Source organism: Ranitomeya imitator, chromosome 10 (assembly GCF_032444005.1).
Source record: "Ranitomeya imitator isolate aRanImi1 chromosome 10, aRanImi1.pri, whole genome shotgun sequence".
NCBI lineage: Eukaryota > Metazoa > Chordata > Amphibia > Anura > Dendrobatidae > Ranitomeya > Ranitomeya imitator.
In genome coordinates, this window is record NC_091291.1 from 47,687,879 (window position 1) to 47,702,894 (window position 15,016).

Consider the following 15,016-nt stretch of genomic DNA (forward strand, 5'->3'; position numbering starts at 1 on the left):
AGAAACTAAAAAATGATAGTGTTGGCCCCCTTAAAAATAGTCTGGGTAAAATGGTGGATGAGGATGAGGAAAAAGCCAATATGCTAAATGACTTTTTTTCATCAGTATTTACATAAGAAAATCCCATGGCAGACAAAATGACTAGTGATAAAAATTCCCAATTAAATGTCACCGGCTTAACCCAGCAGGAAGTGCGGCGGCGTCTAAAAATCACTAAAATTGACAAATCTTCGGGCCCGGATGGGATACACCCCCGAGTACTGCAGGAATTAAGTACAGTCATTGATAGACCATTATTTTTAATCTTTAGAGACTCCATAATAACAGGGTCTGTACCACAGGACTGGCGTATAGCAAATGTGGTGCCAATATTCAAAAAGGGGACAAAAACTGAACTCGGAAATTATCGGCCAGTAAGCTTAACCTCTACTGTGGGTAAAATCCTGGAGGGCATTCTAAGGGATGCTATGCTGGAGTATCTGAAGAGGAATAACCTCATGACCCAGTATCAGCACGGGTTTACTAGGGACCGTTCATGTCAGACTAATTTGATCAGTTTCTATGAAGAGGTAAGTTCCGGATTGGACCAAGGGAACCCAGTGGATGTAATGTATATGGACTTTTCAAAAGCTTTTGATACGGTGCCACACAAAAGGTTGATACATAAAATGAGAATAATGGGGATAGGGGAAAATATGTGCAAGTGGGTTGAGAGCTGGCTCAGGGATAGGAAACAAAGGGTGGTTATTAATGGAACACACTCGGACTGGGTAGCGGTTAGCAGTGGGGTACCACAGGGGTCAGTATTGGGCCCTCTTCTTTTTAACATATTTATTAATGACCTTGTAGGGGGCATTCAGAGTAGAATTTCAATATTTGCAGATGACACTAAACTCTGCAGGGTAATCAATACAGAGGAGGACAATTTTATATTACAGGATGATTTATGTAAACTAGAAGCTTGGGCTGATAAATGGCAAATGAGCTTTAATGGGGATAAATGTAAGGTCATGCACTTGGGTAGAAGTAACAAGATGTATAACTATGTGCTTAATTCTAAAACTCTGGGCAAAACCGTCAATGAAAAAGACCTGGGTGTATGGGTGGATGACAAACTCATATTCAGTGGCCAGTGTCAGGCAGCTGCTACAAAGGCAAATAAAATAATGGGATGCATTAAAAGAGGCATAGATGCTCATGAGGAGAACATAATTTTACCTCTATACAAGTCACTAGTTCGACCACACTTAGAATACTGTGCACAGTTCTGGTCTCCGGTGTATAAGAAAGACATAGCTGAACTAGAGCGGGTGCAGAGAGAAGCGACCAAGGTTATTAGAGGACTGGGGGGTCTGCAATACCAAGATAGGTTATTACACTTGGGGCTATTTAGTTTGGAAAAACGAAGACTGAGGGGTGATCTTATTTTAATGTATAAATATATGAGGGGACAGTACAAAGACCTTTCTGATGATCTTTTTAATCATAGACCTGAAACAGGGACAAGGGGGCATCCTCTGCGTTTGGAGGAAAAAAGGTTTAAGCATAATAACAGACGCGGATTCTTTACTGTAAGAGCAGTGAGACTATGGAACTCTCTGCCGTATGATGTTGTAATGAGTGACTCATTACTTAAATTTAAGAGGGGACTGGATACCTTTCTGGAAAAGTATAATGTTACAGGGTATATACACTAGATTCCTTGATAGGGCGTTGATCCAGGGAACTAGTCTGATTGCCGTATGTGGAGTCGGGAAGGAATTTTTTTTCCCAAGGTGGAGCTTACTCTTTGCCACATGGTTTTTTTTTGCCTTCCTCTGGATCAACATGTTAGGGCATGTTAGGTTAGGCTATGGGTTGAACTAGATGGACATATAGTCTTCCTTCAACCTTAATAACTATGTAACTATGTAACTATGTAACCATTAAGCATAGGGATAGAACAATCATGCTTTGGAGTTGTGTTACAGCCAATGGCACAGGGTACATTTCTTGGGTAATGGGAAGAGTGTATTCAATGAAATTTCAACAAATTCTTAACGCAAATATAACACAGTCTATAAAAAAGCTGAAGCTGAAGAGAGGATGGCTTCAACAAATTGACAATGATACTAAATACACGCTAGACAACCTCAAAAGATGCAAACTGAAAGTTTTACAATGGCCCTCACCGTCCCCTGCTTTTAACATCATTGAAAATCTGAGGCTAGACCCCCAAAATAGAAGTTCATGCAAGACGACCCAGGAATCTCACAAAATTGGAAGAAATTTCCAAGGAAGAATTGGTGAAAATCCCTAAACAAGAATTGAAAGACTCTTGTCTGGCTACAAAAAGGGTTTACAAGCTGTGGTACTTGCAAAAGGGCGTGCTGCTAGGTATGAGCTATGCAAGGTGCCCAAATTTTTGCATTGGTCCATTTTCCTTTTTATAATTTTTATATGTAAAAAATGGCAGTATTTAAATATATATTTTGCCTAAAATACAAAGGAAATGTCTCATCTTTAACTTTAGCCGTTAAAGAGATCATTTCATCTTCAACTTACTTAACTGTTCACAATAACAGTGATTTTAACCAGGGGTGCTAAAACTTTTACATGCCATTGTACTTATCACCCGTAGACTTTGGATATGTCCATCAGGATCTATGATCGTTGGTTAAAATCAAGATCAAGCACACAATACATTGCTATAGCCATGGCCCCTGAGATCAGTGCTCGTGAAGTGTTCATAATAGATACTATATTAGGAAATGAGGACGCGTCTTCTGCTCTGCTAATTGAGTTCTAATTATACTCTCCTGGAGAACCACATCACCGTCCTGTTACAATTTATAAAATGTGATAAGGTAACAGGAACATTTACATGACGATCACTAGAGTAATGATACGAGCTATAGACATACGTGGAACGCAGCTCATCCCGCATTCTCCATCACAGAAACATTTCAGCCTCTTCTTTGGACAGTCTTGGTCTACAGCACAAGCCTTTTGACAAGTATGACCAACGGGGCTTTTATTTCTCGTTGGGCAAAAATCTGCAATATCTGAAAAAGATATGAACAAATGAAACAGTCAAATAATCCTATCACTGTGTCTGAACAATAATGCTGATACCAAAGTTTACAGCAATCATAGCAATTTATAATAAATTCAACATGTAGAACAGGGTTGGGTTGAGAACGGCTGAAAAGCTACAAGCAGGTTGTGGGTTCCACTCCTACAGCTACTGACTCCCGACTACAAGCTCATGGAAATATCAATTTACACAGTTTATTAAACTCTAGGATGAAGGGATTGGGTGGATTGAGTAGCACTCTTCTCAGTAAAAGACCAGTCAGAGACAAATTTGTTTAACCCTGGAACTGGATTCACAGCCACACAGATCAGTACTTCTATATAATCTTTCTAGAGAAAGAAAAGCAGGAATTTTTTCTCTGTCGGCATTTGCATTTCTACATTTTGCAGTTGCCCAATCATCAAATCTAGTTACCCCTCCATATACATATATCACATTTCCAATATGGTGAAAAGCTCAAAAAGGTAAAAATTGGTAAAATCAATTTATCCTAAATGGAAGAAAACAGGCAAACAAAATTTTTAAGGGTTTCGCAAAAGACGAGTTATCAAAATTAGGGTTATTCAGTTAGGAAAAACAAAGGCTTAGGGGCGATCTTATTATAATGCGCAAATAATTGAATGGACAGTACTGAGTTCATTACATCTTGGCCTGCAACCATGACAATGGGACATCCTCTACATCTCGAATTAATTCTTTACTGAACAAGCAGTGAAACTATGAAACTCTCTCCGACACAAGGATATAATGGTCATTTCACAAAATAAAAGTTCTAGGAGGGCCTGGACGCCTTTCTTAAAAATGAAATATAGGTTATTGGTCCTAGATTATGTAATGGGACTTTTATACAGGGAGCCAGACTAATTGCTATACATGGAGCTGGAAAGCAAAGTTCACCCAATATAGGGCCAATGAAATCTGACGCTATTTCCGAACATTTCAAGCTTTATCACCTACTTAAAATTAGGTAGTAATATGCCCTGTAAGAAGAGAGCACGCCTCCATTCATTGTCTATGGAAACTGTCATAGATAGCCCAGTGCAGTGCTCTGCTTTCTCCATCAGTCCTATAGACGATAAATGGAGCAATGGTGCACATGCACAGACAGTGTTTATTTCCAACAAACCATATCAAAGCCTTGTTCTTAGCAATATGTAGGTCTCAACTGTCAGACCCAGACTGATCAGCAAGTTATCACTTATCCCATGGACTTGCAATGCTGGAAACAATCCTTTACCCTTTAATTAATTTTAAAAGAAAAAAAAAAGCATTCCATGTTCCATCTAAAGTGAGGAAGCTTATTAGGGTAATGAAACCTAGAGCTCAAAGGTCATGTAGAAGAAAAGTGACCATGAGATGTCAACGTATCTTCATATGAGTCTAAAATTACACAGAATAATTATAGTATTACATGCTGCTAGTGATGAGTGTGGGCATTAGGAGCCCCACAATTTGATCCAAATCAAAGTTGAGTTTAATTTCATGAAATGTGCAGGTCCCAGCAAGCAAAATTCAATTATTTGTGATCCAATCACCCTTCCCCCCCCAAAAAAAATTGTGCCAGTTATTAGATGCCACTTATTCGATGCACCAATTCTGGCGCTTTGCCTGGCTCTTCCCACTTGCACTGGTGCGGTGGCAAGTGAGGTAGTATTTATGGGGTTGATGTCAGCTGTTTTATGGCCACTGACATCAAGCCAAAGGGTTAGTAATAACACCTTTTTTATTTAATAGAAAAAAACAAGGTTATACTCACCTTCATGCCTACTCCACTGAAGCCAATGTCACCTGTAAAAGACAGAAAATAATAAACAACCATAATACCTTTACACCTAATCTACCGACACCCATGTCCCCTGTAAATGAAGAAGCATAATAGACAACTAAATATCTTACCTGTTTGATGTGAAGATAATCTATCTCAGAAAGATCCAGATGATTTCAATAGTGGTCACATTAGTGATGCAACCGCTATCAGTGTGAGCTGGCTTGCGTGAATAGCAGTCATCATCAACTTAGGATTAGGTGTGAAGGTGAGTAATATCGTTGTTTTTCTTTTTTTGTTCTGCCCAAACCACCTTTTCCCGTCATTTCTTCCCCTTTACTAGCCCTGCTATCCACAATGCTTCTTCTGGGGTAAAGGCCAGGACCTCTTCCACATGCCCATGAGGTGGAGCGCTTAGGGACATTATGCAGGATCAGGGCTTTACCGGGAAGAGGGGCAGAGGCTGACCACTACTGCACTCACTGCTGCTGCTCTGCTACCATGTCCATAGGGTTTTGGTGCACCACGGCCACAATTATTTCTTGGCCACACGATCCAGGCACTTTGGCTGCATCTTCTTTACGGCCAAGTGATCAAGATTCCTCGGCTGCATATTCTTCCTGACTGTGTGGTTCAGGCTCTTCAGCCACAACTCCATTACGGGTGCTCCTCACTTCCCTCCATTTATGATACAGCTCTCTGACCAGGATAGGAAAGTCGTTGTCTTTGTGATCCCCGTTGGAGTCGTCCATTCTCCAGAGGCCTCCAGGACACTCTTCTTTTTCAGCCAACAGCTACACTGCCCCTTAATTTGGCTGATACCTCCCTGGTAAGTCACACTGCTGTTCACCATCCTGGTTGGTGTTGTCTCTCACAATGGCACCAGGCTGCTGAGGACAAGGGATCCCTCTTCCAGAATGCGTCCTTCCTTGGGTGGAGTCACTTACGGCTGCTGTGCCCGTTCGACTTCAGTTTTCTCCCATGCTTCAATGATCTGCATTAAAAGGTGGGGTTTCTTCTTTCTTCACTCCACCCACCGTGGGCGGGCGGGCACTGTTCACAGGGGGCTGACTTCTGGGCTCAGGTCACCACCCATACCAGGAGGAATTTGTGATGTTTTCTGCTAGGCTGCCTATGATTGGTGAACCTTTTGTCAGCCTCCATGCCATCATCTGCCATTTCTAACAGTTGCTATCTTGGCCATTTCAGGAGTTCCTCTCTTTTCTTCACACAAGGACTGTAAATCCTGCAGACTATGCCAAGTTGTGAGGCTTCTTTGTTTCCACACCCCGGCACCTCACAATTAAATAATATCCTGTCTCCCTTGTGCTTTGTGTGAATTGGATTACACTCATGGTTTCACTGGAAGCTGTCACTGACTCCACACCCCTGGATCCTGGATCAGCCACACTTTGAACGGGAGGCAATTGATAATTTTCAAACAAATGAACTTTACTGAACTGTCCAATTTTCAGCACAATGCGATGTTATAGTCACATCTTTTTCAGCCTGAGGTATCTTTTTCTGGTCTGGCACCCCAAGCCCCTGAGATACTCTGTCTAGCACCGCAGCTTTCATGGGTTTCGTCCCACCTTTCTGACACAGTTCCCCGTTAAGCTTCCCCTTCTGGAATGTGAATAATGCATTCTCCTCCATAACTTATTCGAGCCATAGGCCCCGGATGTCTCGGGAAGGTCTGCTGCTGCCCAAACTTTCTTACTTTCCTGTGCTTTTCAGCCCTAATGCTTTGGACTCCACTGAATCAGTCTTTCTCTCTAATCTCTCATCTCATCTCTATCTGACTAAAACCAGGAAGTGTTTTCCCATATAACTATCCTTCCCCTCCCAAACTGGGGCTGTTCCTGAATACTTCAACTGCTTCTATGCTATCTTCCACTGCAATTTCACATTCCCATCTATGCCTGTCACTTTATCTTATTCCTATACATACATCCTAATTTCCTATCCTCATACTGTCCCTATATTTAATTCAATGAAACACTACACTTTATCAAAGAACTTTTTGCGTCATCCACAATATTATTATTGAAACATGGTGTATCATTATTCATATTACAACAAAAAACCCACCCATTTTATTAGGAAGGGAAGAATAACATGCTTGTCCTTGACATACTCCTGCAATCACATTACATGGTATAGTGCAGCCAATCAGGAGAGACTATCATAGCATGCATAACAACAGAGACAGGTAATGCAGCAGCAGAAACCATCACTGATTGTGGAAACTTCACACTAGATCTTAGAAATCAAGGTCCCAGAGTCTGGAGGAAGAATGGAGAGACAGACAATCCAAGCTGCTTAAGGTCTAGTGTGAAGCTTCCTCAATCAACGATGGTTTGGGGAGCCATGTCATCTGCTTGTGTAGGTCGACTATGTTTTATCAAGACCAAAGTCAGAGCAGCCATCTACCAGGAAATTTTAAAGCACTTCATGCTTCCGTCTGCCGACAAGCTTTTTGGAGTCGGAAATGTAGCTCTCCAACAGGACTTGGCACCTGTCCACACTGCCAAAAGTACCAATACCTGGTTTGCAACCAACAGTATAACTGTGCTTGATTGGCCAGCAAACTCACTTAACCTTAACCCCATAGAGAATCTATGGAGTATTGTACGGACGAAGATGAGACACACCAGACCCAACAATGCAGACGAGCTGAATGCTGCTATCAAAGCAACCTGGGCTTCCATAACACCTCAGCAGTGCAACAGACTGATTACCTCCATGCTACTCCGCATTGAGGCAGCAATTGATGCCAAAGGAGCCCTGACCAAGTATTAAGTGCATTTACTGAACATACATTTCAGTAGGCCAACATATTGGATTTTAAAATAATTTTTTCAACATGGTGTTATAAAGTATTCTAATTTACTGAATCTATGACTTTTGGGTTTTAATTGGCTGTAAGCCATAATCATCAACATTAACAGAAATAAACATTTGAAATATATCACTCTGTTTGTAATGACTCTATATAATATATGAGATTCAGTTTTTGTATTGCAGAACTGAAATAAATTAACTTTTTGATGATATTCTAACTTTGTGAGATGCACCTGTAGCACATCTCATGTCCCAATCACAGCAGGATTATGTTATCTCTGACAGCGACACCATCAGTTTGAGTCAGTGTTCTGTAAAGAACAGTCTTCCTAATCACAAATGACCAAGACGGATCATTTCTGGATGATATTATTGATTTTAAAAGAAGTAAAAAATAATCCTATACTATGCTTTAGAATGAGCTCTACTGCCGGATTAACATCCATTCTCTGGTGAGGTCACTCTGACATTGCTAAGGCCGTGTTTGCTTATTAGAGACTGCAAGAGGTCGGATACACTCCTTGTAGGCCTCAGAGAGTTATACACATCTTTTCAAGGCAAATGAAGTTCCTTCCAATCAAATGTTTTGAAAAATTCAACAAATCTGGCAAATTCAAATTCTAAAAGATTTGGTCATCTCTACTTTTTACCTTGTTACAGCAGATATGAATGCAATTTATATTACCCCTTAAGATCTACTAGTGTGTCAGGGAAAGATAGTGTCTGGGTAGTTTTTAAAATTAATGTAATACTATTATTTCTCACTAGATGTCAATGGAATCTTTAAGCAAACCTCAGTTTACCGTTGCAAGCATTCTGCAAAACGAGGATTACATTGCTATACAACGCTCGACTGCAAGAACATGTGACTGCTGAATGTATTAGTTACCAAAGATACCAACAGTGGGCTGCAAACTGTTCCTGCTCATCAGCACAGCTGGCAGCACCTTTCATCAGCAGAAAGATCCTTATTCACGTAGCAACGGAACGGGAAAAATTGCATTAACAAACTCAGGTCTACATTCCCAACACTACATAATCATTATACCGAGTGTACCTACTATAGCTACAGCGCACAGCAAAGCTGAATAGCCAAGCAATAGCAAATAGTCTACAAAGGCAGTAAAAAAAGATATTTAAGCTCATGATCATACATGACAAAAAATGCAAAAAATAAAACAAAACACAGCATTTAACAGTTTAAGGAAATGGAATGTGATTTCATAAAAAGATGTTGTTGAATTCTATATTTCTTTTTGCACAAAAATGTAAAAGAGGTTGTTTTTTTTAAAGCAGGACAAAGCTTTCCTGTACTAAAATATGCATTAAAAAATCTGCTTGCGATTTGCCCCAAAAACCAGATCTTCCAACTTTTGAAGATTAGAAAGAGGGACAAATTTTGCGGCAAATTTTGGCCATACCCCAATCCGCGCCCATTTACCACTTCTCCCTTGATAGGAGGAATTGTCAGAGGGACGCTGGCAGTGAGGGACATTCAACAGATGCCCGAGACTGCAGGGCGTAGACCTACTCAGTAGGTTTTGATGCATTTTTCCTCTATAAGCTTCTTCTGAAAAAACACACACAAAAAAACGCATTTGAATTTTTAAGCGCAGAATAAACACTTTTCTGCATTATTGAAAAAGCGCTAAAAGCTCGGATTCACATCGTCATCAAAAATGCATTAAATATGGCGATAACAGGCAGAAAAGAAACGCAGCAAACACGCACTAATCAGAGAAGATTGCTATTGCGTTGTGTGGTGAAGACATCTGCACAAAAAAAGCAGCAGAAAAAAATGCAGCATTCACTCTACATGTGAACACAACCTAAGCATTGCATTTTTATTACATTTTCTTATGAGTTTAATATAGAAAAAATATCAATCAAGCAAATATTTTTTACGCCATTTACCGATCCCAGTAAATAATCTGATCACTGTGATGTGTGGGTTGTATGATTAATGGACATCAAATAAGTGCATGTTATTTGCTGACTTGTGATGTTCATTATTTTTTTTAAAAAGTGCATTAAAAATGACAATATTTTGATTGTTTTTCATTATTTTTTAATAATGTTATAGTTTAAAAAAATCAATTTTATTCTCCCTCTAGAATACAGAAGCATAGAAATACATTTTGTACAATGTATCACTACAATCTGCGTCTGGAATCAGAGCCTGCAATACAGATCAAGCACACAAAATTCTCACCACTTATATCACCAGAGCTTGTGACTCAATTGCTTCCTCTCCTGCCTGTCATGTTGAAAGTTGTGGGTTCTATTACATAGAAGAGGATTCTTTACTGTTAGGGCGGTGAGAATCTGGAATTGCTTGCCTGAGGAGGTGGTGATGGCGAACTCAGTCGAGGGGTTCAAGAGAGGCCTGGATGTCTTCCTGGAGCAGAACAATATTGTATCATACAATTATTAGGTTCTGTAGAAGGACGTAGATCTGGGGATTTATTATGATGGAATATAGGCTGAACTGGATGGACAAATGTCTTTTTTCGGCCTTACTAACTATGTTACTATGTTACTATGTTACTATTACAGGGGAGAATCACAAAAAATACTTTTTTGTAATTGCGTTTCTTTATTTTTAGCATTTTTATAGGAGCAAAAAATATATGACTTTTTGTTTACCTCAGTGTACAGGTAACATAAAAACACGCAGGAATATGCAATATGTGTTTTTACACACACTACTCCCATAGACAGGGGTGCAGAGCAGAGCAATTTGTTTTTACACACAGCACTGCCACAGAAACAGGTGCAGAGTATAAAACTTTGGTTAGGCACCTAACTTTGATAGACACTGGTGCAGAGTATAAAAAATTGGTAGACACGGGTGCAAAGTAGAAAAAATTGATTAGGCAGACTACTCCCACAGACACAGGTGCAGAGTAGAAAAAATTGATTGTAGGCACACTACTTCCACATACACGTGTGCTGAGTAAACACAGGGAGGCTTTTTGGAAAAATGCGCACACACAAAATCTAATGCTGTCCTTTCCTCCAGCTGTCCTGATGTTTGCGATGGCAATTCACGACCAAATAGCGGCCTTAGAGTCTGCCGGCTGTTGTAACCTGTTCAGAAGTTAGCGGCATTTACGTGGTAAACATACACTTTTTCATTTCTGTCATGCCACTTTGCATTATTTCCAGAAAAAGCACCTAAAGGGTTAATAAACTACCTGACTGCAGTTTTCAATATGTCTGGGGGTGCTGTTTTTACAATGGTACCACATTTGGGGGTTTCCCAATATATGAGACCCCTAAAGGCACTTCAAACCTGGATAGTCCCCTAAAAAAATAAATGTTGTAAATTTCCTTGAAAAAATGAAAAATTGCTGCTACATTTTTAAACCTCCTAAAATGATAACAAAATGCAATAATGTTTTACAAATGGTGTTGATGTAAAGCAGAATGTGGGGAATGGTATTTATTAATGGTTTGCGGTGGTATGACTATCTGGATTAAAGGGATAATCATTAAAATTTAGAAAATTGCAAATTTTTTAACATTTTTCTCAAATTTTTGATATTTTTTATAAATAAACACAAAACATATTGAGCTAAATTTATCATTATCATAAAGTATAATGTGTCACGAAAAAACATTCTCAAAATCACTGGGATTTGTTGAAGTGTTGCAGAGTTATTACCACATAAAGTAACACTGGTCAGATTTCAAAAATTTGGCTCCGTCACTAAGGGGTTAAAAATCTCCAGCCCAATCTATTGGGTTTAATTTAGGAGCACGGTGATTCCGTGGAGGTAGAGGGCAACAGAAGAGTGGATGAGGCTGCTAAAGTAGCAGCAAGGCGGCCTAGGGAGCAGAGGACGGTGGCGGGAAATCAGCAAATTTCAGCCACACTGAGCCTAGGTGTCCTGAAATCCCTCCAGCTGCCCAAACAGAGAAGGAACACAACACTGGGAGAATGGGAGCTGAGCTGAATTCAAATGGAGTATGGGAGAATAAGGATAAATTGTATATACCAAGGTCCCTGTTTCCAATCATGGCACAAGCAACACATGGCCCCACTCACACCTCAAAATGTCACATGTGTCCATGGTAGATGCCTTCTGGATCGCTCCTGGTTTCAGTTACGCAGCCGCAAAGCTCGTACGGTCATGCCTCATCTGTGCACAGCACAACCCAGGTAAAACAGGAAAAGTCCCCAAGAAAGCGACACCCAGGCCTCTCTACCCGTTCCAGAGACTGCAGACTGACTACATACAGCAACCCAAGGTAGGAGTGTGTGAAAAATATCCTAGTATGTGTAGATCTCTTCTCTGGTTGGCTGGAAGCCTATCCGGGAATATGTGCAAATGCTAAAGCGACTGCAGACAAACTGATGAAAGAACTGATCTGCAAGTATGGTGTCCAGAAACCATAGAAAGCAATAGGGGTACACACTTCACAGGATAAATAATGAGGGAAATCATGCAGGCCCTGGGAATACTGCAAACATATGTAGACTGCAACACCATGTAGACCACAAGGTAGTGGAAAAATGGAAAGACTAAATGGGACACTTAAACTGAAACTTCAAATGGCCATGGCAGATGCAGGAAAGAGCTGGGTAGAGTGTTTGCCTCTTTCACTCTTTTCAGTCAGACACACTCTAAATAGAAAGACAGTCCTGCTATTGTTATGTGAATCCACAATAAAGAATGGACTTTTTGCACGGATGGTGAGTGCTCTTCCTTCTTAAATATTTTATCCAAGTCTTTCACATACTGTTTTCTGAATGAGCACCCGTAATCCGGCGTGGCTAAAGAACGCATTTCAAACGAATGGGAGGTGCGACAGGTGCTTTGAGCTGATTGTGCGCACCACTTTTTTCTATGCTATTTTGGAAAGACAGTCTTGACTCCTTTTGAAGTCCTGTTTGGTAGTGCGCCAAAGACTGGTCTGTACTTCCCACAGGTGCTACAAATGCAACACGGTGCTATGACAGCCTATGTCCAGGCCTTGCAGAAAAGACTTAATGTGGTGCATAAACATGTGTTCTCATCCATTTCCAGATCCTAATGCCAGTGCAGACGTACATCAGCTGAATCCAAGTGATTGGGTGATCATACACAGACACGTGAGAAGGAGCCTAGATCCACGATTTGATGGCCTGTTTTAAAGTCCAGCTGACCACATTCACCTCAGTGAAACTTGAGGGAAAGCCCACCTGGATCCATGCCAGTCACTGCAAATAAATCTTTTCACCAACAGAATGACAGTTCTCCTAATCACCTTGCTGGCAGTGGCAGGGTTATTGCACTCTACAGAGACACCGGATAAACTTTTAAATGTTCACAGGCACAACAAACTTATTCATGACCGCGTATGGCCAATAAAGGATCCTTTCCGTAAAGCATCCCCCACCCCCAACTACCTTGCCCCTCTTAACCCCTCCATCTATTACCCAGGAAAACACACCACCACGTTAATTTCTTTTTGGATAATTTGGCCACAGCGGCCATTTTATTAACAAACAAATACATAAATAACAACATGTAAACAGTAAATATATAAAACCTCGAGGGGGGGGCTCTTGGAGCTAAAAAATCTGGCTCATAATAGGCAGAGAGCCTACCCAAAATTTTTACAAAAAACACGTATTTACCCTCAGCCGTAACCACCAGCTCGAGGGCACCATGTAACCCATTTCGGGCAAACCAACCACAAAGCTCCCGAGGTAAACACCCCGTCCAGAGCCCGTACCAAAAGCCAGATCAACCCTATCAGCATCATCACCAACTCCAAGAACCCCACCCCCCGCCAACGCCACTGTGACAATAATACAGAATGCTTGCCTTCAATAAATCAACAGAAAAGAAATATAATTCAAAAGACCCCTTTTTTTTTTTTTTTTTTTTTTTTACCTTAAGAATTGACGAACTCGCCGATCTTGCCTAAAGCTACGTTGCCTCATAGAACCGCTAAAACAGGGAGGGTGGGAGGGACTCACTTCGCCCGTCTAAGGTAACTGATCTCCCCTTTTCCCGCACTTTCCCAAGCCCCCACCTCCCTTTTTGCATAAATCCCCACCCCAAATCCTACTCTTCCAATCCCCGGGCTCCTTTACTCAATAACACCTTTATTTTTTAAAAGAAAACCTACTGCACTGCTCCCATGGCAACGCAGTCATGTGGGGGCCTCCTTTTAGCTGCGCCCCATACAGCCCCCCCTCTTGACCGCGTATGGCCAATAAAGGATCCTTTCCGTAAAGCATCCCCCACCCCCAACTACCTTGCCCCTCTTAACCCCTCCATCTATTACCCAGGAAAACACACCACCACGTTAATTTCTTTTTGGATAATTTGGCCACAGCGGCCATTTTATTAACAAACAAATACATAAATAACAACATGTAAACAGTAAATATATAAAACCTCGAGGGGGGGGCTCTTGGAGCTAAAAAATCTGGCTCATAATAGGCAGAGAGCCTACCCAAAATTTTTACAAAAAACACGTATTTACCCTCAGCCGTAACCACCAGCTCGAGGGCACCATGTAACCCATTTCGGGCAAACCAACCACAAAGCTCCCGAGGTAAACACCCCGTCCAGAGCCCGTACCAAAAGCCAGATCAACCCTATCAGCATCATCACCAACTCCAAGAACCCCACCCCCCGCCACACACGAACAGCCCTGACCACCTCAGGCTCGTGAGTGCCCCACCACCGCCAAAGCTCTTTCAACTCCTTCCTGTAGACCGAGCGCCCATAAATCCATCCCGATCTCGTTAAGATGCACTCCATCATCCCTCCAAAAATTACCGACCCCGGCCTCCAGCTCGAAATGCCTCACGGCAATACCCCCATTCCGGGACACAAAACTCGCCACCATCCTGTTCAATTTTACCCTGGCTCTGTTAATCCCTTTATGGGAACGGGCCTCCCGCCACGTCTTCCGCGGCACAATGTCTGACCACACAGTCAGCATACCGGGAAAAGATACCCACAGCCTCAACAAGTCATAACGGATATCCCGAATGAGTTCCCTCACGGGTTTTGCCCCCAAATCATTACCCCCCAAGTGAACCACTAAAATATCCGGAGGGCGATCCAGACGGGCGGCGCGGGAGAATTCCGGCAAAAAACTACGCCACGACATACCACGAGTCCCCATCCAACGGATGATCACTGCCTCTCGGCCGAAACCCAGTTGCCTACCATTCGCGCGCGCATCGGCCCGGAGGGCGCCCCAATAAACGAAAGAGTGTCCGACAATCCACGCCAAAAGAGGGGTACGACCTGAAAAACACAACCATAATTAACAATCCGCAAAGATGTCCCTCTTCACCCCGCATTGTTGATTTAATGCCG

The 15,016-nt window shown here is 41.6% G+C and overlaps 1 protein-coding gene across 1 annotated transcript in view; it reads right to left on the reverse strand.

Annotated features, from left to right (window-relative positions):
* LOC138651418 (beta-2-glycoprotein 1-like) overlaps window positions 1-15,016 on the reverse strand; it is a 66,609-nt gene that overhangs the window by 30,978 nt on the left and 20,615 nt on the right. The window contains exon 2 of the mRNA XM_069741601.1: window positions 2,904-3,044. Coding sequence (XP_069597702.1) covers window positions 2,904-3,044 — 141 coding nt within the window. The remainder of the gene's footprint in view (window positions 1-2,903; window positions 3,045-15,016) is intronic.